This window comes from Carassius carassius, chromosome 40 (assembly GCF_963082965.1).
Source record: "Carassius carassius chromosome 40, fCarCar2.1, whole genome shotgun sequence".
Lineage (NCBI taxonomy): Eukaryota > Metazoa > Chordata > Actinopteri > Cypriniformes > Cyprinidae > Carassius > Carassius carassius.
The window spans coordinates 3,268,609-3,292,290 of record NC_081794.1 but is presented as its reverse complement, the minus strand read 5'-3'; the positions used below and the strand labels follow the sequence as shown (position 1 = coordinate 3,292,290).

The window sequence follows — 23,682 nt, the reverse complement described above, 5'->3', positions numbered from 1 at the left end:
TCAGTAGTGTTGCTTCTGGCGGCCTGTTTTACTGTTAGTTTTAGTCGAGTCTTTTTGTTAAGCTGAAGCAGTTTTTATTAGTTATAGTCATGTTCATACTCTTTAATTTTAGTCTAGTCTAGCTTTAGTCTAAGAAAAGTGATGACATTTAGTCTAGTTTAATCAATGAAAATTTTATTTTAGTCTCTTTTTAGTAATGCCATTCTATTTAACCCAGTCAATATAGTACAAGTACCTAGTAATATAGACAAAACCGAAACATTTTCATACACGGTTATCTTATTATATTATTGTTATAGATTCACGAATACATCCATTCCAGACAAGGAGACTCTCTGATTCGAATTTACAACATTTATTATACCAACTAAACATGTTAGAGATACAAACACAAAATTTTAGATAAAAAAAATTAAAATAAATAAATAAATAAAATAAAATAAAAACGTGCATGTCTGTGTCGGTGTTTATATGAAACATAAGCAGTTTAATGTGAAGTTCAAACTCTATTAAGTGCTTTTTGACAGAAAACAATTTTTATTTTTTGAAAAAAAAAAAAGTTTGCATAGTTTGTCCAAGGCTTCTTATTTGAAGTAGATTTTATTTTTGTTGTATAAAATAGAATAAGAATTAATTTAGATATTAATTATACACTATTTGCTTACAGTTGTCTTGTGTTTGATGCGAAATACAGCCAATAGTTTACGATTGTTTTTAGTTTGTACATAAATAAATTATTAATTCATCAACTCATTCATCACAAGACTTGTACTGTCTTGTACTGTAACTTGTACTTTTTAAAAACTCAATAAATATAATTTAAGACCCAACAATTTCCTAATTTCTTTGGAACAGGCTACTCAATTTATTGCCTCCTACAATGGAAATCAAAACTTAAAGTTTTCCATTTGGTATTAGTTATGTGCAATGTGTAAAATCGGTCAGTAAAAAAAAAGTAAAAATACTTTTCTTTGAGACCTTTTTATTTTCTTTTTTTGTTCCTTTGTGATGTAGAACAGAGACAATGTAACATAGATAACATAAGTTGGATTACACTAAAAAACACAATGCCTTGTATGAAGGAACCATATAGAATAGAATACTAAAAATAAGCTCAATAATGAAAGTCCTCAAAACAGCCGTTCACAAGCCAAAAAGTTAACAAATAATCTACATAACTGTTAGAAAACACAAATGTTATTACATGACTTTTAATGAGAGAAACCCTTTGTTTTGTAACATCCCAAATTCTCATCAAGACATGTGGCGTAGCTCTGCTGCTCTCTTCTTAATTTCATGAACTAGGTCCACCAACTCCCTTCTCTTTTTCTTGCATCTTTTTCTCATGGAATTAGATTTAGTGATAAGTTCTGCCATCTTGTTCCCTGCTGTATTCTCAGCCTTCTCTGCAAGGCCATCTGCATCCTTTTCTAGAGTTTCACACACAGTTGAGATTGTTCTTCTTTTCTTGCGTAGCTCTTCAATATCATCTTCAACCCCTTTTCTCTTGTTCATCTGTTTTGTCTTTCCTTTTGCTTTCTTTCATCTTCCAAGAATATCCTGTACCGGTTGCGTGCAGATGCACACACATTTAGCAGCTTACATTTAGAGGCACTTTGACCACTCCACCACACATCCTCACATAGTCGCATATTAGTCTCTGTGAGACTATAGTGTCTTCGTTCATATTGCACATCTCCAACTCCTTGTTTATGGAGAATCCACGCTCCACAGTAGCTTGTCCATGGGACAGAAGCAGCAGCTTTTCCACAAAGCTCCAAAGTTCTGCATATCCATTCATGGCCTTATGCAGGAAGCTGTCAACTCGCAATTTTCCATCCAATGGATTGAAGGCCATGAATTCCTCTCCTCTGGCCTCACTGAAGAGGAACTCTTTAAAAAGTCAAATTTAAGACTTTTTAAGACCTTTTTTATGACTATTAAGATTTGAATTTATGACCTACACGAATTACGATAAATAACTTCAGTCATTAAAATTCCTTTCAAAAGTCTTTTTTTATTATTGACTTTCATTGAAAGTAACAAGTTTTATTATTTAAAGAGTTATTGTATTATTTTTTAAGATTAAGAAACTGAAGCCTTCGCCTTCTTTTTCTTGAGTATCAAGAACACAGGAACACTTAAAAGTAACATTGTAAATTAATAATTATTTTATTGCATTACTTTCCAAAATAACAAGTGTTATTGGTGTTTGGTCACAGTATTCAACACCCACAGGCAGGGTCGTAGCTGGGGTTTGCGGGGCCCCGCTGAAGGTTGTACCAGTGGGCCCAGTTTGAAATTGTTTAATTTGTATGTTCATTCATTTTTATTTATCTTTGCTATTTACACAATGTTTAAGTTTTTTTCAAGTTTGTAGGTGTCCAGGTACAGAAACTGAATAATTAAATGTAAAATAGCACTGGATAGACTTCAATTTAAAAATTAAATATACAATCAAACCAAAATTTATTCAGACACCTTGAACATTTCTCACATTATTACAGTTTATTTGCTATTGCTTCTAAAATGGTTATAAAATGACAACAATTTAGAGTTGAACTCTGTCAGAACAAATTTGTCTTGATAATGTCATAACTTTGATAGAAATGTAGGAAATGGATTACAATCAACCAAAACTACATACAACTGTTATTATGACAATATTTACACAACTACCAATACTTTGTTCACCAATTACCAACCAATGTTTCATTTTGTTCAGACTGTGGTGTGAAAAGGTTGCATTAGCAATTCAGAAAAAAAAACACATAAGCAATGCATGGTGCTTTATAAGGTGCTGAATAATTTTTGTTCCCAATTTTATATATAGATAGATAGATAGATAAAACATTTATATCTATCTATTTCACTAGTAGTTCACTGTATGAAGATTCTTTGGGTATAATATGTCACAGTTTGCTTATACTCACTTACATAAATGTATTAGTGTCCTGTACCTACTAGTAAAATATGTATATCAAAAATTATATCTGGAGTCTGGATAATTTTTGGTTTGACTGTGCATAAATTCTTGTTAAAACTACAAAGTAATGCAGTCGAGAACAGTGAGTGATTTTTCACATTACAGCAGCTAGTAGCTAAATTAGGCGCGGTCACTTTAAGAGACGACGAAACTCATCTTTTTCCTCAACTGTTTACTTTCACTTAAGAAATAACTGACAAATAACTGAAAAAAAAAAGTTTTTTCGGGCATACTTTCCAAGGTGGGTATTTTGAGATATTTTTTTTATGTATTTGTCGGCACAAGAGCAAAAAGAAGAAAATTCGGTGTACAAGCATTTTGAGACGCCTTTCTCTGCGTGAGCCCTGAACACCTGAACACCGTGGTACTGAATTGGGCTCTTTCACATCCTTTTGTCTGTTCAAAACTGCGATTAGTATTTGTTCGTTCATGTGCAGGAGGGACTGTCCGTGATACGCGGCTCTCTCTCCGCACCCAACACAGCGCGCGAGTAACCAGCTACTCAGTTCAGCTTTTCCGCGTCTTGTGTTTGGATGCTTGATACCGAATGTTAGCGACGGGCTTGAGCCAGCTACTAAACGCACCGTCTTCAAGCCATAGATCGTTAAAGGTACATTTTCCCATTGTGATAGCCAGGATGATTTCAATTAAGCTAAGCAGTGTGTAACTCTGTATGATAACTCAGTATGATACAGTATGTTCGGAGTTCGCGCGGGTTTCTGTGAAATCAGAAATCAGAATGAGCTTTATTGCCAGGTATGTTCACACATACGAGGAATTAGTTTTCGTGACAGAAGCTCCGCAGTGCAACATAATGACAGTGACAGAACAAAAACACAAAATGGAATAAAATGTAAAACAAAATACAAATAGGTAAGTAAGGAACGAAAATATACAAATTGACAATATATGGCAGGTATATTACAATGAGCATTGTGTATGTACAGGTATATTATGTGCAAAAACATTTAAGTGTACGCCAAATATGGTGTTAGATAAATAAGTGTATTTATATATAAATATAAAGTGTAGTGTGTTCCACAGTTTTTATCAATTGTTCATTAGATGGATTGCCTGAGGGAAGAAACTTTTCCTGTGTCTGGTCGTTCTGGTGCTCAGTGCTCTGTAGCGTCGACCAGATGGCAACAGTTCAAAGAGGGAGTGTGCTGGATGTGAGGGGTCCAGAGTGATTTTGCCAGTCCTTTTGCTCACTCTGGATAAGTACAGTTCTTGAATAGATGGGAGAGTTGAACCGATGATTCGCTCAGCAGTCCGGACTACCCTCTGTAGTCTTCTGAGGTCAAATTTAGAAGCTGAGCTGAACCAGACAGTTACTGAAGTTCAGAGGATGGATTCGATGATGGTGGAGTAGAACTGTTTCAGCAGATCCTGTGGCAGGTTAAACTTCCTCAGCTGGCGAAGGAAGTTCAACCTCTGCTGGCCTTTTTCACAATGGAGTCAATGTGAATGTCCCACTTCAGGTCCTGAGAGATAGTGGTGCCCAGGAACCTGAATGACTCCACTGCAGTCACAGTGCTGTTCATGATGGTGAGTGGGGGGAGTGCAGGGGGGTTTCTCCTGAAGTCCACGATCATCTCCACTGTTTTGAGTGTGTTAAGCTCCAGGTTGTTGAGACTGCACCAGACAGCCAGCTCTTTAACCTCCTGTCTGTTAGCAGACTCGTCACTGTCCTGAATGAGGCCGATGAGTGTGGTGTCGTCTGCAAACTTCAGGAGCTTGACAGAGGGGTCCTTAGATGTGCAATCGTTGGAGTACAGGGAGAAGAGCAGTGGGGAGAGAACACAGCCTTGGGGAGCTCCGGTGCTGATTGTACGGGTGCTGGATGTGTATTTTCCCAGCCTCACTAACTGCTGCCTGTCTGTCAGGAAGCTGTTGATCCACTGACAGACGGAGGTGGGCACGGAGAGCTGAGTTAGTTTGGGCAGGAGGAGGTTTGGGATGATCGTGTTAAAGGCCGAGCTGAATTCCACAAACAGAATCCTCACGTAAGTCCCCGGTCTGTCTAGGTGTTGCAGAACATAATGCAGTCCAATGTTTACTGCATCGTTCACAGACCTGTTTGCTCTGTAGGCAAACTGAAGAGGATCCAGCAAGAGTCCAGTGATGTCCTTCAGGTGGGCCAGCACCAGTTTTTCAAATGACTTCATGACCACAGACGTTAGAGCCACAGGCCTGTAGTCATTTAGTCCTGTAATTATGGATTTCTTTGGGATGGGGATGATGGTGGAGCGTTTGAAGCATGAAGGGACTTCGCACAGCTCCAGCGATCTGTTGAAGATCTGTGTGAAGATGGGGGCCAGCTGGTCAGCACAGGATTTCAGACAGGCTGGTGTAACACAATCTGGGCCTGGTGCTTTTTTCCTTTTCTGCTTCCGGAAGACCTGGCGCACCGAATCCTCGCTGATCTGAATTGCAGGTGTGGGGGAGAGGGGGGATGCAGGAGGTGTGAATGGTGAGAGCGCTTGATTGGAGATGTGTTCAGGGTGGGTTGCAGGAGTTGTTAATGGTGTGAACTGTTTTTTGGAGAGGTGTTCAGGATGAGTTGCAAGAGTTGTGAATGGTGTGAATGGTTGTGTGGGGAGGCGTTCAGGGCAGGTGGTGGGTGTTCTTTCAAACCTGCAGTAAAACTCGTTCAGATCGTCTGCCAGTCGTTGATTCTCCACAGTGCTGGGGGATGGTGTCTTGTAGTTGGTGATCTCTTTCAGACTTTTCCACACTGATGCGGAGTCGTTCGAAGTAAACTGAGTGCTTATTTTTCCAGAATAATTCCTCTTTGCCACTTTGATCTCCTTTTCCAGTGTGTATTTAGCCTGTTTATACAAGACATTGTCCCCCTTCATGTAAGTATCTTCTGACAAGTCTGTATGCTGCCGCGTGGACCTTGTAGTTCTGGAACGCTGTGATACCAGTGTGACACCACCCAGATTCCTCATACAGAACTACAACAGTCGAAACAAATGAATGCCATTGCCGCTGTGAGCGCATTTTGATGGAAGAACAAATTAATGTACTAACATGTCAATTTAAGACGTGGCTAAATGTTTTTTATGACCTTGTATGGAAAATCCGGACGTTTTTATGACTTTTTATGGCCTTAAATTCTTATTGTTATATTTATGACTTTTTATGGCACCACAGAAACCCTGTATTTCAGACAGAGGGGTACTTCAGAGGGAATTCAATAGAAGGTTCTGACAAATTTTTGACAGGGCACTCTGGCTGTCTCGCATGAACAGTAACACCTCACGCTCATTTCCACCACTCTGACTGCCTGACATTCCCTGACAAAAGCACAAAAGTCACATCACCTGAAACATCAAATAAACTCTCCCTATGTGTAACTTACACTACACAACATTTGACAAATCCAGTAAATAGGTCAACTGCTTGGTCAAAAAAATTAATCTGATCTCTTAATTTCTCAACATAAAAACGTCATTAGTCAAGTGACTTTGCAGCGCATATAGCACAATGATAAAGTAATCTAAGATAAATATTACCTTGAGGGCAGCTGTGGCTCCCATGCCAATTTCCACTTGCTTTGGACTGACCCAAAGCTTTTGGTCTGTCACATCAAGCTTGACCAGTTTTACTGGTGAAACATCAACCTGGACGTCTCGCTTTATGAAGCATCTGAGAAGGCTCTGAAAATAGAATAGCACAAGCATAATAATTATAATCAAAATTGGAAAAAGTATTACAGTATTTACAACCATTTCCTCTGTAAATGATGGTGCTTGAATGATTAAACCATTAATATACTTTTAGTAGTCATTAGGCCTACCCTGATTAGATCCTCCAAATCTCTGCCAAGGAAGGGAATCATCGGGGCATCCGTCTGGTACTTGGTGAGAAATGGCTGAAAACGTCTTGAGACACTCATGAAGAAGTGTAACTTTGCCAAGATGAAGTGATCCATCCGGGCTTCTGCGATGGGGTCAAATGACGATGACCTTGGATTGGGGAGCTTCTTGGCTTTTACCTGATCCACATAAGTGAGAATATATGTCCAAATTTCGATGGCTCGCTCCACTGCTGGAAGGTTTTCCAGCCATCGATGTCCGCAAAATGGCAGAGGAAATGTATCACACTTTGTCACTAACACAAAGTCCTCTCTCCTTGCAGGTGCACAATGAAAAAGGTAGTGCAGGGCTTTCAGGACTTTCTCAACTTGCCACACTGCGAAGCTGTTCTTGAAAGAGTTGTGCATCGTGTGAAGGCCACAACTCCCAATTATTTGTAGTTGGTCTCCACCACACTGCTCTCTGTGTTCCTCTTGTAAGAGTTCAACAAACTTCCAGTTTACAGCGGGCCCATCCATTGATCGTTGACAAAAGCAACACTAATAGTCAAAAGACCCGGTACTTCGGTACCAAGTCGGTACTGAAAAACGGAAAATGTTACGGTACCAGATTCTTTTAAAGTACCGGTGGTAACAAGTACCCGGTCAACCTGGTCCTTGATGCGACATCCGAAAGGTGCGCAGATGCACTCTCTTCATAAAAGCACTGAGGAAACTCCAAAATAACAAATCACTTTAAAGACAGACACCCAGATCACATGAAAAAGTTCAAGCAAGTAAGTTTTATTGTGTTTCCCATACATTGATTGATTTGAGGCGGCCTGTCACAATATCAAAACTCAACAAATAGATTTTGCAAAAGGCTTTGACTTCATTGAATAGACATGATCACTGTGTGTGTCAAACTCGAAACCCAGTGTGGGTGTTTTTATATCACTGTATTTCTGAAGGAAACCAGCTGTCTTCAGAAAATTATTGATGTCATTTTTATTTAATCTTGCCTGTAATGCCTGAGCAGCTGTTTTTGTGTTTTGCTTTGGTACCGAAACTGGTACAGAGAACCGTGGATTTGTACCAAAAACTGAAATTTTGGTATCGTGACAACAGTAATCAGGTACAGTTAAAGTAGGTGTAGGGAGGGCTTTATTATCCAAATAAGGTGGCATCTATTCCCGAAGGCGATTCATCTTCAATAATGAACTCTATATAGTGTAGATTGTCAATGAACTACGGCTCTGTGTATTAACTGTCGCTCCATTTGAAAGCAGCTGATGGGGATTTATGATTGGGACTGACGAGATGCACATGATCATATCGTTCGATATATTGTCCAGCCCTATGTACTACAATACTGAGGTGCAGATAATTGCCACTTTTTGCAATAAGTAGTATAAATAGCAGAATATCCTGCTATTTTAACATGGTGTAAATATAATCTATAGCTATTTATACTTAGTGTAAATAAGTGTCATAATCCAGAGATGCAGACTTTTTGACTTTTAAAAATGCCCATAAAATTGGTTATAAACGGTTTCTGTCTGAAAATCACCAAAAAGTTGTCCATAGATGCACAGAATACCGTTGCAGTATTGGCAGATTGCCCTACATCTTCGTCTGGGGTTTTATGGCGGTTTTGCAAGCAAGCGTGAAAAAATGCATTACTGCCACCTACTGATCTGAAGTCTGGAGTGCACACAGATTTGGAAGAAAAGAGAGGAAGAAAAAATAACGAGTGTGGAGAAAAACTAGATTCGATCCATTGTTCCTATTTTTTTAGATGTTTAAATAACAGTGTTTCCGCCCGGGTGGGTTCTACAGTGAGAATAAAAGGTACACATTTCTTCGCGTGAACATCTGTGCGGCTTTATGCAAATCTTCCCACATAGTGATGTAGAGATGTGGGGCCGTGTTAGAACGAGGCGTTTTATTGGGGGTGGGTGGACAGTGATCTTTGATAAAGAATATCTCTTTGGAATTGAGACTTCAGTCTTTGCAACTTCACAGATCTTCTTTATGCAACAAGAGCTTGTAACACTTCAAAGAGAAAAAAAAGATTGAAATCACATCATATGACCCATTTAAACATCTGCAGTAACAGCATTATAATATTGCATAATATATATATATATATATATATATATATATATATATATATATATATATATATATATATATATATATATATATATAATAAACATGTTTGTCCCACAAACCATGCCCTACCACACATTTTTTACTTACTGAAGTACTGTCCCACATTAAGCTAATCATACTGTCCTACTTTTCTGAACCATATTTCCTGAAGTGGGACACTTGGAAATTTGATAAAAATATAAAATATAGAGATAAGAGAACCGTATATAAAATATACAGAGCGCTGGGCAATCTACAAAGAGCAAACAGGTTGCTCATTGCATCAGCTATCTGATACCCGCTGGAGTGCAAGGATTGAGGCTGTTAAACCTGTGGCAAAGCACCTACCTTCTGTCATTAATGCACTTGATAGCATACTAATGACTTGCAGTCTCACCAATGAAGCAAGATCAGATGCTAATGGTCTCAGAAAATACTTCATGTCATTTGATGCTATTCTTCTTCTCACCATCTGGCTGAAAGTACTGCAAAGCATTGATGACAGGAATGTTATTCTCCAGTCAGGGAAAATCTCACTTGACATAGAGGCAGCCAATATCAGAGCCTTGACAGAAGAGATGCAGTCTCTGAGAGATGCATGGGGGTCTCTCCTAGCTGAGGCAAAGTTGATAGCTAGAGAAGCTCATGTTACTCCTCAGTTAAGCAAGGAGTGCAGTCGCAAGAAGAAAAGAAAGAGATTCCATGATGAAACCTGTGAAGAGGAGACAACTCAGGAAGATTCAGAAACAGAGTTTCGGAATACTGTGTTTTACACTGCTATGGATAGTATCATCAGTGACTTAGACACTAGGTTCCAGAGAATTGCTGATATTGTGAACGAGTTTTATGCGGTTCTGAAAGTTGGGCAGATTAGTGAGGACAAAATCTCTTCTGTGTGCCAACCACTGATCACTAAGTATTCCAGTGATCTAACTCCTGATTTTGAAAATCAAGTAAGACACCTAAACCGTGTATATGCTTCCAACTTCCCCCCTAACCTGTCACCTCTTGAACTCCTAAATGCTATTTGTAAGCTGCAGCTGCAAAGCATCTTTGGAGAAGTGTGCATTGCTTTGCGTTTATTTAGCACACTGCCAGTGACTGTTGCTGGTGGGGAGAGGGCATTCAGCAAATTAAAACTGATAAAAAACTACTTGAGGTCTACAATGTCTCAAGAAAGGCTTTGCAGTCTTGCTATGCTTTCCATTGAGAGCGAGTTGGCTAGAGAGCTCGACTTCAAAGATCTGATTAATGATTTTGCAGCTGAAAAGGTCAGACGTTGGACTTTTGTTTAGAAATGTTGAGCAAGTACAAGAGATTAGAAATGATGTGGAAAGAGTAACTCAGACTCATCTATGTTATACCTTGGCCATTCTTTGATATAGTATATTATGCAAGTTCTGCTTAAATTATTAGAAATTATTAGAATTTATGGTGGTGTTTTCTTGCTGAGATTTTTTTTTCACCACAGATTGTAATTCCTGTTTATTTTAAATTGAAGAGTTTTTTTTTTAAATTTCAGTATCAGTGTTGAAGCAAATAAATATAAATACATTTCATTGTATTAAGAGTGCTCAGTATTTCCGTTACATTTAAACTGTCATGTTAAAAATATTAGGTTAGATTAGATTAACTTTATTGTCATTGCCAGTGTACAGTACAAATATGGACAGTACATTCATACAAATATAAATAAATGTGAATACACTATATGACACATGTACAGCTATGCACAGTATATACATTATACAGTACTATAGTAGTGCAGTATTACAGAGGACAAATTACGGGTGTGGACATGGGATGGAGTTCAATTGTCTGATATATGAGAATGATAGTCAAATACCATAAAAGCGCATGATTTTATGTAAATTAATATGAAAAAACTCTCAGCTGTGTTGGGGGCCCTGTCAAGATTCTTTTCATGGGGCCCAAAATCCTTAGCAGCGCCCCTGCCAGTATCTGTAAATGTTAAGCCGCAAAAGTTGTTTGAAATATGAATCCGTGTTCTGCGCGTCTCTGTGTGAATTAATGAAGGGCAGAGACGAGCGGGTTTGTTTACTACATAGACTGAAGCGCATGACGCTTGCATTAATTTCAGCATCTGAGCTTCAGAGTTCTCTCTCCATCAAGCGATCTGAACTTTTCAGTTCATCTCAATGGATGCATAGCGCACCTGTATTTGATGCTCTGTAAACTCCGTGTGAAGGCGCACGACTCACCGTCGCTTTACTGATAGCGCTGTTTCTCACACATGCAAAGCAGGGGCGCCTCCAAGGGGTGGCCAGGGGTGGCCACGGCCACCATTGTATAAACTCTGGCCACCCCTGTGGCCACCCCTAGGATGATTTGCAGTGGGTACTATTAATTTAAATGCAGAATGTAAATTCACAATAGTTTAAGAAGTGAAAAAAGGTTTGCAAGGTATGAAAAAGATTGCAGATTGGTGCCACCAGAGTAGCTGCCCTTCAACCCTCCCCCTCCCCCGTCCAATCAAAACACAGAGTGTGCATGTACATGTGATGTTCTAGACTAGTGCTCATAATCATTTATAGTGCGTTCTTTCACTGGAAATTTAGAATTATCAAATTTGTCAATATATGGGACAGAAAATTTATAGATCTATATAATTTCATATAGTTACTATCACACAAAGAGTGACGTTTTTCTCCAAAAGTCAGCATAATTACAAATGTGATATTGATTTTATACAACAGTTCAATAAAAACAAGAAGTTAATATCAAGAGACTTACCTTTTAAACAACATATTCCCTCACTCAAAAATCATTCCAAACACAGCCACTGTTTTGAGCAACATGATAGTGTTTCGTTCCTGAATGAATCAACCGTTTAAATGATTCGGTTCTACTGCAATCTATTGTAACAGTGACTCGCTGCCACCTACTGGCGGTTTTAATTTCACATTTAAGGTAGGCCTACCTTATCATTTTTTAAATAATTCAAACATCAGTTTTCAATGTTTTACATTTAAAATATCAAAACACGATTTATTCATCTGTAACTGTTGCTACATTGTTACAACTACCCGGTCCTGCAGGTTTGCCTTATACAACATTAGGAAGATTAGACCCTTCCTGTCAGAGCAAGCAACCCAACTTCTTGTCCAAGCTCTTGTTCTCTCCAGACTGGACTATTGTAATGCTCTCCTGGCGGGCCTTCCTGCATGTACTGTCAAGCCTCTACAATTGATCCAGAATGCAGCAGCGAGGGTTGTCTTCAATGAGCCAAAGAAAGCTCACGTTACTCCGCTCCTCATCAGGTTACACTGGCTACCAGTAGCCGCTCGCATCAAATTCAAGGTACTGATGCTAGCCTACAAGACGACCACTGGCACGGCACCAACTTACCTAAACTCATTGGTTAAATCTTATGTGCCCTCCAGAAGTTTGCGCTCTGCAAGTGATCGACGCCTTGTGGTGCCATCCCAAAGAAGTTCAAAATCACTCTCAAGGACCTTTTCCTGGACTGTCCCCAGCTGGTGGAATGACCTCCCAATCTCAATTCGTACAGCTGTCTTTACTCATTTTCAAGAAACGGCTAAAGACTCATCTTTTTCGCCTGCACTTAACCAACTAACACTAGCACTTTTCCTTTTCTTGTCTTTTAATTAAAAAAAAAAAAAAAAAAAAAAAACCTACCTATGCGTTCTATACTAGACTAAGTGAGACTTGTCATGGCACTTGTATACTGTTGTTGTTCTCTTGTTGACCTGACTGCTTCCATTGTTCTCATTTGTAAGTCGCTTTGGATAAAAGCATCTGCTAAATGATTAAATGTAAATGTAACTGCAGGTTAAAGTATTCCATGTCCCACAGAGCTGTATTAAACAGTGTGCAAAAACATCTAAATGGCACTTCAGATGCAGCTTCTGTTTTCTCTGCATTGCAAATATAAATTTTGTTGATACTGATTGCATTTGATTGGTAACAGCCGAAATGCAAGTATTTGACCTAAAAGATGGTGCACACTTTTAGAAAAAAAAATGGCTTAAAAAAAAGGTTAAAAAAAAATACCAGAAATCACATATATTGTTTTATTTCAATATTACAAAACCCTTATTATTAATCTTTTTTTTTTTCTTTTTTTTTTTTTTTTTCTTTTTTTTTTTTTTTTTATGTGCCACCCCAAGATTTACTGTGGCCTCATCTGGCCACCCCTATTAAAATTTTCTGGGGGCGCCACTGATGCAAAGAGAGAGCGAGCGATAGTCTTCCCACGCTGAATCGACACACTATATGTAAACTATTCTTTGTTGTCTTCTCCTGTCAAAATAATGGAGTTCATTTAGAATTATTCATATTCATTTTCGAACAAGCAGAAGACATACCAGTTTCTCCGGTAGTGGGCGGAGCTAATGCGCAAATGGTAATTTCATTGGCTGGCGCTGATCTTGTACCGTCCCTGTTTTGATTTCAGCAAATCAGTTTGACCGAACGCAGACGTGATTAATATTCATGAACCCAGCAGCTCATCAATTCATAGTGCATTGTATATACATTAGTATGATAGTAGAATTAGTAGTAGTATTATCTTTTAATAATAAATAATATGATCTATTACTATTTTTTTACAGAAACCCTCAATGACCAAAAATATCTTAAGCATCACCACCAGTCTTAAGTTCAGTAAAAATGACAAATATGCATTCATTAGGCCTAAAAGAACATTTTTACATATTTTTACATTTGTGATATTGCTACTACTGTTGGAAAAATTTATAAAACTTTATTTTTTAAAGAAATAAATCACAATATTTCTTCCGTGTTTTAATTTTAATAGCAAATCCCCTTTATTTACCAAAAAAAAAATTTGTTTAAATTTCATAAATTAAAAGACAAATTAAGTTTGGGTGAAACATACACTAGACCTTAGGTGTCCCACATTAGGCAGTGTCCCACTTTAGTGCAATTCACCCTAGTTTTATATGAGAGGAAATCGCTTCACATGAAACGTCTCAGGTTACGAATGTAAGCATGGGAACACCTCATCGTGACCCGTGTCTGAAGCATACTTTGAAAAACGCCAACATGTTGGCCGGCGACAGCCTCTGATGTCACTACCAGTGCGACTATAAATACGCGCCTGTAGGACCTGCCACTTATCTTCTTCGTGAAGCTTGCGTCCGAAGCATGGCAGGGAGCTAGAGGACGCAGTGTCTCGTTCCCTCTCAGGGAACCATGGTTACATTCGTAACCTGAGATGTTCCCTGTCAAGGGAACTTCGAACTGCGTCCTCTGAGGGGAAACTATGGGGAACAGTATACCCACGCCGCCATGCTGAGGGGAGTGCAGACCAGAATCATGGCAAACACTAAGTACCAACTCTACCACTTCACCGGCAGTCGCCCCTGGGACGGTTCGACGGCTGTCTATGACATTATCCCTTACGGCCAAAGGCCTAAGCTACATACCCAACTTACCTGTAGGGCCCTGGCCAGGGGTAGAGCTGAAGGCTTGGAATCACAAAAGATTCCTTTAAAAGGATACGGCTAAGAACCTAGCACTTTCTTCTACCAAGTCTTGCCTGTCACACAGGGGCTACTGCTAGCCTTCACAAAAACTTGCCGAAAGAGCTGTCCCAACAGTACTCTAGTAGCGGCGCCCTGTTCTAGAGGCGAGCTCCAACCCTCAAGTGAGGGGAGCATCACCTGAGGCAGTACATACAGAAGAATTCCGTAACTACCACCTCCCCGGATGCGCCAAGCGGCCAGGCGGCCCCTCAGGGTGACCTGGCCGGACATCCATGAAATTCCCCACAGTGCTGTGCCAGTTCTGACGATCAGCCAGGCTCTTTGGGAGGGGGTGTGGGATGGACAACCGCAGAGCGCTTGCCCCCCACACGCGGGTCCGATTCCGTGGTGGGTGTCGCGCCGCGGGGGCGGAACCCACGCAGTGCGGCCGCCTGCCGAAAGCCTGTGATCTTGGCCACCTAATACCTAGAGCACTGTAAAGGAAACTCACAGAGTTTGTTAGTAGACATCTAACCACCAGCAACATAACACCCATAAGCAGGTAAAGCAAGGGTTACGTACTCACCCACCCTCCTGTACTGGAGTCCCGCGTGCGGGGTGCCCCCTTCTGGTCCGGACCGTCAGTAAGGCAGTTACTATGAACATAGAACCAACCAAAGAATCATAGGTCCAGGACAGGAGACTGTTATGTGAGAAACTTTCCACCTAACCTCGATCAGGTGGAGAGCTGGTGGCTACAGGGGAATTAGGCAGGGGAGGATAAAAACAGAAGTTAAAACAGAGGTTAAAAACATCCGGAGCTACTAGGTATCGCTCTGATCCGGGCGAGGATGCTGCCTCGTCTGAATCACATCCCTCAGACCCTGCTTACCTCTCCATGACCCGTGATTCCTCTTGCCCCTGCCCTTAAGTGGGAGAGGAGTGCGAGCCGCGACACTAGCCTTCTGCGCCCGTCTCCAATCCTCAGATCGAGATGGGCCAGGACCCCTTTGTTGTTCGGGCTCGGACCTGGACCTTCGCCTGTATCCAGGTCCTTCAGCAGGCCAGCCTGGTAAGCCTGAAGCACTGCCATCGTGTGCAACGAAGCCACAGCCTGACCTGCTGCCACGTATGATTTGCCATTTAAGCGGGATGTATCCTGGAGGGGCTTAGATGGCAAAGAGGGAGATTTAAGAGAGGACATTTCCCCCACAGAGAGATAGCTAGCCAGCATCTCTTCTACAGGGGGCATCCTCTCATAGCCGTTTTCGTGCATGCCTTCGATATCAGCATAACTCGTATGCTGAAACCGAAGGATGCGAGAGGAAAACCTCTTCCATTCCTTTTCGACTTCTGCATGTAAGTCACAGAAAAACGCTCGCAGTGCACACAGATTGCCCCCGTAGTGACGTCAGAGGCTGTCGTCGGCCAACACGTTGGCGTTTTTCAAAGTATGCTTCAGACACGGGTCATGACGAGGTGTTCCCCATAGTGTCCCCTCAGAGGACGCAGTTCGAAATTCCCTTGACAGGGAATTTGCGCGTATTTAATTTTACACCGTCTTCTTTTATTAAGCCTATATGGAGGGAGAACAGTTTATATTTGTCTGCTTTCCTGTACCTTTACTTTATAAATACATTGTATTAATAAATATACAGAGTTTGGGCTTTTTCATTTATACCACTGTCTTGTCTTCGTTCACTGAGCCACGTATTTTCTTTAGGTTTTTAGTGGGGGACATAACAAACTAACGGTACAGCCCACAGCGAAAATTGATGAGAAAAAAATGGAAAAATAGAAAAATGTTTGATTTAATTCATTCAAATGATAATTTCTCAAGTCACAATTTAGCAAAGTAAAATTAAAAAAGGGAAATAAAATGGCAATTGTTCATTTATGAAGTAGTTGAATTTTTTTTTTCATGTGGTCTGAATGTAATTGTGAAGCGTTACACGGACCCATTATGCTTTTTCAATTTTTGAATTTTTGTCAGTGTGTAGTGTGTATAATTGGCATTAAAAATCTAATAAATAAAGATATAAAAAATATTCTTGTGGGGAAAAAAAAACATGCAAGCACTGTCACCAACAACAAGTTTAGTTTTATTTTTATTTGTTCGAAAAATATTCTTCAGTGTTTGTTAAATGTTCTGTTATTTATTAGTCAGTATATAATACAGCGTGTGGTGTATGCCATGCCTCATCTTATTTATGTTAATAGACATTTTGTAAGCTACTTTGTCATGAATCTTACTGTTTTATTGGTGTTGTGCGTTTGAATTAAGAATAACAAAGAATCCATCTTTTGTTTTGGTCTTAAAAAGTTAAAGGTATATACTGTAGATGTATGTAGGCAAAACAAAACAATTATTGTTTCTTGTAAAACGTGTAAAGATTGTGAATTCGATATGAAGACCAGCTTATAGCGAAAGAGGAGCCCTGATGTTACCGTTATTAAAATGTTTTTATAAATGCTAACAGTAAAATACTGGACAGTTATGTAATCTGCAGAATTTACACTTCAATTATGAGACTATGGTATAAATAAATTCAACTGTATAACAGTTTCACTGCAATTCATGTTATAATGTTAGAATTAAAGAACAATAAACATAATACATATTACCGTTGCAATTATCTGTACATAGTAAATGCAGTTATTGTAAAGCGTTTGTTGACATCTTATCTAAAACTTGATTAATGAAAAGCTAACAATTAATCAAATTATAAAAATCCCCAAATTATTATGGAAGTTAAAAAAAACCTAAACAAAACAACAACAACAAAAAACTACTATAGGAGTCAAAATAGAACTTTAATAAAATATAAAAGTAAATGTAAAAGTAAAAAACTAAATTTTAATTACATTTTATTCTTTACAAATTACAACTGTAGCTAGACAGTCGCCTATGGCTATGATTTTACTAATACAGCAGCTGCAGACTTATTAGTCTCAAGCTTTCAGAAATGACACACAAGAAAATTTTAATTCAATAAAACCAAGGATTAGTTTTTGTAAGGGTTTTGATGGCCACGTGTTTTTGTTGAAGAAATGATAGAAGCTAACATTTCTATCGCAAAAAGGTGTCCACAAATTAAAGATTAAGTGGATATTTGAATTAAATGTTTGGTCAATATTAAACAATGATTTGATCATCCTGTAAGTGTTACAACAGCAACATGCCTTTGGCGCCCTTTGCAGGCATTTGTAATAATTGCCTATGTAATGTACATAAATTGTTTATTTTGTATTATATTATGTATATTAACATTGTTATTCAACGTAACCATACAATTATTATTAATTAACCAATGATTATAGCCTCATTGTTTGTATATAATGCATTGTATGGCATTTTAAATGTTGTTTTTATAACCACAAAAATATTTTGTAAGTTATTATTTGAAGCGAATTGAAGCATCAAAGCAATGGTTAATTTGTAGTTACCAATGCTATACAAGAACCATTTTTTTTTTCGTAGTAAAATTGTGGTTAATTCTCGGAAGGGAACATGGAAACTTAGAGTATAATAAGGCAGATGCGGCTGTGATATTATCACTGACATTAAAACACGTACATGTTATATTAACTTAAAGTTTATCAACATCCAAAAAAAAAGTTTCACAGGATTATAAACGTACCTAAAAGTGATGTACGGGCCTCATCTTGTTTTTTTTTCTTCTTTTTTTTTCTTCTCATCTCATCGCCAGTGTTCTGAGGAATAATGCTACCGGACGACTGCTGTCTTTTCCCGGGCAAAATTTACCATTGCGTTCCCTCGATTTGCTAAATCGTGCGCACGATTTAGGAAATCGAGGGACCACAATAGTGAATCGAGGGAACGCAATAGTAATCGTGTGCACATTTTAGCACATTGAGGGAACGAATTAGTAAATCGTGTGCACAATTTATTTATTTTTTTCTTGAATGTCATGTGCGGGGCAGTTGATGCAATGTAGAAACACTTCTTAAAGGGATAGTTCACCCAAAAATGAAAAATATGTCATTAATTACACACCCTCATGTCGTTCCAAATGTCGTTACACTTGAATTAATGCTTCGGAACACAGTTTAAGATATTTTAGATTTAGTCTGAGAGCTCTCAGTCCCTCCATTGAAACTGTGTGTACGGTATACTGTCCATGTCCAGAAAGGAAATAAAAACATCATCAAAGAAGTCCATGTGACATCAGAGGGTCAGTTAGAATTTCTTGAAGCATCGAAAATAAAATTTGGTCCAAAAATAGCAAAAACTATGACTTCATTCAGCATTGTCTTCTCTTCCGGGTGTGTTGTGAGCAGTTCACTGAAGTGTAGTGATATCCGGTTCGCGAACGAATCACTCGATGTAACCGGATCTTCTTGAACCAGTTCACCAAATCGAACTGAATCGTTTGAAAAGGTACGTGTCTCTAATAGGCATTAATTCACAAATGACTTAAGCGGTTAACTTTTTTAATGTGGCTGACACTCCCTTTGAGTTCAAACAAACCAATATCCCAGAGTAATTCATTTACTCAAACAGTACACTGACTGAACTGCTGTGAAGAGAGAACTGAAGATAAACACCGAGCCGAGCCAGATAACGAATGAAAGATTGACTCGTTCTCGAGTCAAGAACTGTTTCTGTTGGACGCGTCCGATTCGAGAACCGAGGAGCTGATGATATTTCGCATGTGTGATTCAGCGTGAAGCAGAATGACACACAGATCATCTTAACTGAACTGATTCTTTTGATGATTGATTCTGAACTGTTTCTATGCTAATGTTATGAGCGTGGGTAAATCGAAGGCTTGAATCAAAGGCAATCATCGCCAATGACGCCATTACGTCAAGTGCAAAAGAACTGGTGAAACGTTTTTTTTTTCAACCGGTTTATTGAATCTAACTGTCCGAAAGAACCGGTTCGTGGTAAAGAACCGAACTTTTCATCACTACTGGTGATCCGAAAACCGATGCAACTGGTTCTTGACTTGAGAACGAGTCAATCTTTCGTTCGTTATCTGTCTCGGCTCGGTGTTCATCTTCAGTTCTCTCTTCACAGCAGTTTAGTCAGTGTACTGTCTGAGTAAATGAATTACTCTGGGATATTGGTTTGTTTTAACTCAGAGGGAGTGTCAGCCACATTAAAAAAGTTAACAGCTTAAGTCATTTGTGGATTAATGCTTATTGGAGACGCGAACCGTTTCAAACGATTCAGTTCGATTTGGTGAACAGGTTCAAGAAGAACCGGTTAAATCGAATGATTCGTTCGCGAACCGGATATCACTACACTTGACCGCGCTCACAACACACCCGGAAGAGAAGACAATGTTGAATAAAGTCGTAGTTTTTGTTATTTTTGGACCGAAATGTATTTTCGATGCTTCAAGAAATTCTAACTGACCCTCTGATGTCACATGGACTACTTTGATGATGTTTTTATTTCCTTTCTGGACATGGACAGTATACCGTACATACACTTTCAATGGAGGGACAGAAAGCTCTCGGACTAAATCTAAAATATCTTAAACTGTGTTCCGAAGATGAACGGAGGTCTTACGGGTTTGGAACGACATGAGGGTGAGTCATTAATGACATAATTTTCATTTTTGGGTGAACTATCCCTTTAAGCCCGTAATGATTTTTGTAAATACAGTGGTCAAATGCTGACTAGTGACTGGTCTTTGTGTGAATGTCCACAAAACTGGAAGACTTTCTGAGTTTATGTAAGTGGTAGACTATTTTCAAAAGGAACATTTAAAGATGGAAAAAAAAAAGAATTAGGGAGAATCAATTAATTCTGAAAAAGTTATTGCTATTGAATGAATAATATGTAATCATATAATCAATGAAATTAACTGTAGTCCAAATTATATATATATATATTTATATATATATATTTATATATATATATATATATTTTTTTTTTTTTTTAATTAAATTACAAGTACTTATTTTTTTGAATATGATTACTTAATCCAGATTACATGTTATCAGTTATATACAGTCTTTTCAGTTTATGCTTTTCGCGTGTGGGCCGAGATGTAGCCTGAAAGGGGACTCTTATTGTGAAATACCAACAGACCGACGTCATTTTTCAGGAAGTTCAGGCTGCATCACTCTGTTCAATGACAGGAGATCACCAAGTTCTGCATGTGTGTATTCGATCGAAATGTTTTTAAATATATTTATTTGCATAATAATGGCACATATGTTACACGTGAGTTGCTTGTTTTTCCTCTGAGTATATAAAAAAGTAAAAAAAAAAAAGAAAAAAAAAGAAAAGAAATGAATGACACTGTAAAGCGAGGAGGTTGCACACGCACTCTTGCATTAACTGTGTGCTCTGCAGCCATTGGTGGCACTTTTCAGTATGGCTACAATATTTCAATCATCAATGCACCCACAGCTTATGTGCAGAAGTTCATTAATGAGACCTGTATGAAGAGATGGGGTACTGCTCTCGAGTCCAGTCAGGTGACACTGATATGGACCTTTATTGTCTCCATTTACTCCATCGGAGGACTTCTGGGATCCCTGCTTGCTGGCCCAATGGCTATTAAGTGTGGACGTAAAGGTGCACTGCTGCTAAACAACTGCTTCCTTTTTGTGAGTGCAGTCCTGGCTCTGTGCAGTCGCTCTGCTGGATCTTTTGAGATGATCATCCTTGCTCGTCTGCTGGTGGGGGTCAATGCTGGGGTTAGTATGAATGTCCAGCCCATGTACTTTGGAGAGAGTTCACCTAAGCACCTGAGAGGTGCTGTTGCCTTTTCTTCTGCTGTTTTCACTGCTCTAGGGATCTTGATGGGCCAGGTAACAGGGCTGACTGAAGTTCTGGGGAGTGAATCTCTCTGGCCTTATCTGCTGGCGAGCAACGCTCTCCCCGGCCTAGTGCAGCTGGTCACTTTACCCTGGTTTCCAGAGAGCCCACGCTACCTGCTCATTGACCGAGGAGACCGAGAGGCATGCGGTCAAGCCCTGAAACGCCTCAGAGCGTGCAGCGTTTTTACTGATGAGATGGAAGAGATCCTCCAGGAGCGGGCAGGAGCAGGCGATGCCCGTGCCAAAACGCTGTGGGAGCTGTTCAGTGACCGAAGTCTTCGCAGGCAGCTCTGCACAGTGATGGTTGCCAGCAGTGCCATGATGTTGTGTGGGAATGATTCCATTTACTTCTACGCCTCCTACATCTTTCAAGAAGTTGGTATTCCAGCGGACAGGATCCAGTATGTCACGATTGGCACGGGTGCCTGTGAGTTCACGTCTGCTCTGGTGTGTAATCTCCTGATCGAGCGTGTTGGCCGCAGGTTGCTCCTCGCAGGCGGGTATCTGCTCATGGCTTGCTGGGCGGTGGTCTTCACTGTCGCTCTTTCACTGGAGGGCAAAGTGGCCGGCATGCCCTATCTGAGTATGGTCTGTATGTTCGCCTACATCTTGAGCTTTGGCATGGGTCCCGCAGGGGTCACTGGGATCCTTCCCGCCGAGATCTTTGACCAAATGGCACGTCCCGCAGCTTACATGGTTGCCGGTTCCATGATGTGGCTTAACCTCTTCCTCATAGGAATGGCATTTCCGTTCATAGTTAAGGGCCTGGGACAGTTCTGCTTCATCCCCTTCTGTGGAGTTTGTGTGGCGGCATGTCTTTTCATCAGTTTCACTTTGCCTGAAACCAAAGGAAGGACTCTAGCAGAGATCACTGAGGAGTTTGAGAAGCGGAATAAGAAAGTCACAGCTAATGGGCTTCCTAAATACGGGCAGCAATGTCAGAGTCTGACGGATCCATCAGAATTCCTAGAGACTGAGAAGATCTGAGAGAGATCAGGCTGATTTTATGATGCTACTGTATTCAGATTTTATCAGTTTTGTCTCTCTTTTTTGTCCGCTCTATTAACTTATTTTAAAATACCTTGAAAATGTTGGGTATAGTTCATCCAAAAAGTTATAATCTTTTGTAAAGGTAAGGAAAATGTTATTAATTTTTACTTGATGGTTACGCTACAGTATTTGTTGTTGATAAATCGTTAAATGGAAACGTTTTTTGAAAATGTCATAAAATGCCATATGAAACTAGCATGAATACCCCATGAAAAAAAAAAAAGCTTTTCTGGCATGACGCACTTTGAGCTGCATCTGATTTAAAAGCGCTGCATGTTGCAAAGGTGTTTTTTATTTTTATTTTTTTTTATTGTTTTTATTTTTATTATGTATTCTTATTTATCATCTGTCTTTTCCCCTTTCCTCCTTCCCTTTTGATTGATGTGCAGCATAATACCAGTATGTGCAATTGAAAATAAAAAGGTGTATGTTTGGAAATTATGTAAAACGGATTTGATTCTCCTTATCAGGGATGCTTTTTTTGTTGTTGTTGTACTGTTTCCCAGAAAACTTGAATCTTGATGCCTGCAAAAGTGAAATGCATTTAAAATTTGCACGTATATATTTTACCTCATTCTGTGTCTCATAATATAATATTGTTAATTATTTATTGCAAAAAGTGTAACTTATTTTGAAAGATACACCCAAAGAGCAATGCAATTTTACTATGTATTGCATTTGTTAAAGATCAATGCAATTATTGCCTGTATGAGATCTTATCAGGTATATGTTTGTTGCACCAGCAGATGGCACTATATCAATATCACTGTTTGTTTGTTTTCTGTCAGCACTGTTGGTCGTCTCAATAGGATGTGTAATTTTTAACCAAAAACAAGGGTATTCACAGCATGCCGTTGCATTTAGGTATAACCACGGTTGTAAAGGACGACAATCCGTATTATATCCCTCATTTGTGCCTTATAATCACATACTTGATGCCTACTCAAATCTCCAAAGTAATAACCTATATTAAACCAAATTAAAAACAGAATATTCAATCCAAGTGTTTTGTATTGTATTGTGATTACAGTTAGTCCTAATTCCTTTAAATCATTGGAACTGTCAATCTATCAAAAATGCTGTATATTCAAACTTATAAAGAAAGTTGCTTGATTGAAGTCTGATTTGAAGTCTCACTGCTAATGTTTTAATTAATACTATGGTAATTTGCTTTGCTAATGATAACTTTGACTGTGCATAGAATTGCATTTGTTGCATAATAGTGAATTCAAGCCAGTGCATTTGACTGTTCATTGGAGGTAATGAGGCTACAGTAAAGGATGTTGCATTATATATGCAAAGGCTGTATTATTAGAAGCTGCTTCAACACCCTTTCCTTCAACTTAGAGGAACGAGCTGAAAAAGGACTGGAGGGAAGTGAGTGTCCATTTTTTAACACATCTCTCTTGATAACA

The 23,682-nt window shown here is 39.1% G+C and overlaps 1 protein-coding gene across 1 annotated transcript; it reads left to right on the top strand.

Annotated features, from left to right (window-relative positions):
- The first annotated feature begins 20,410 nt into the window (after positions 1-20,410).
- Positions 20,411-23,391, top strand: LOC132121955 (solute carrier family 2, facilitated glucose transporter member 11). The gene has a single exon (XM_059531720.1). The coding sequence runs from the start codon at positions 20,684-20,686 to the stop codon at positions 22,202-22,204; it is 1,521 nt and encodes a 506-aa protein (XP_059387703.1). The 5' UTR covers positions 20,411-20,683; the 3' UTR covers positions 22,205-23,391.
- The last annotated feature ends 291 nt before the right edge of the window (positions 23,392-23,682 follow it).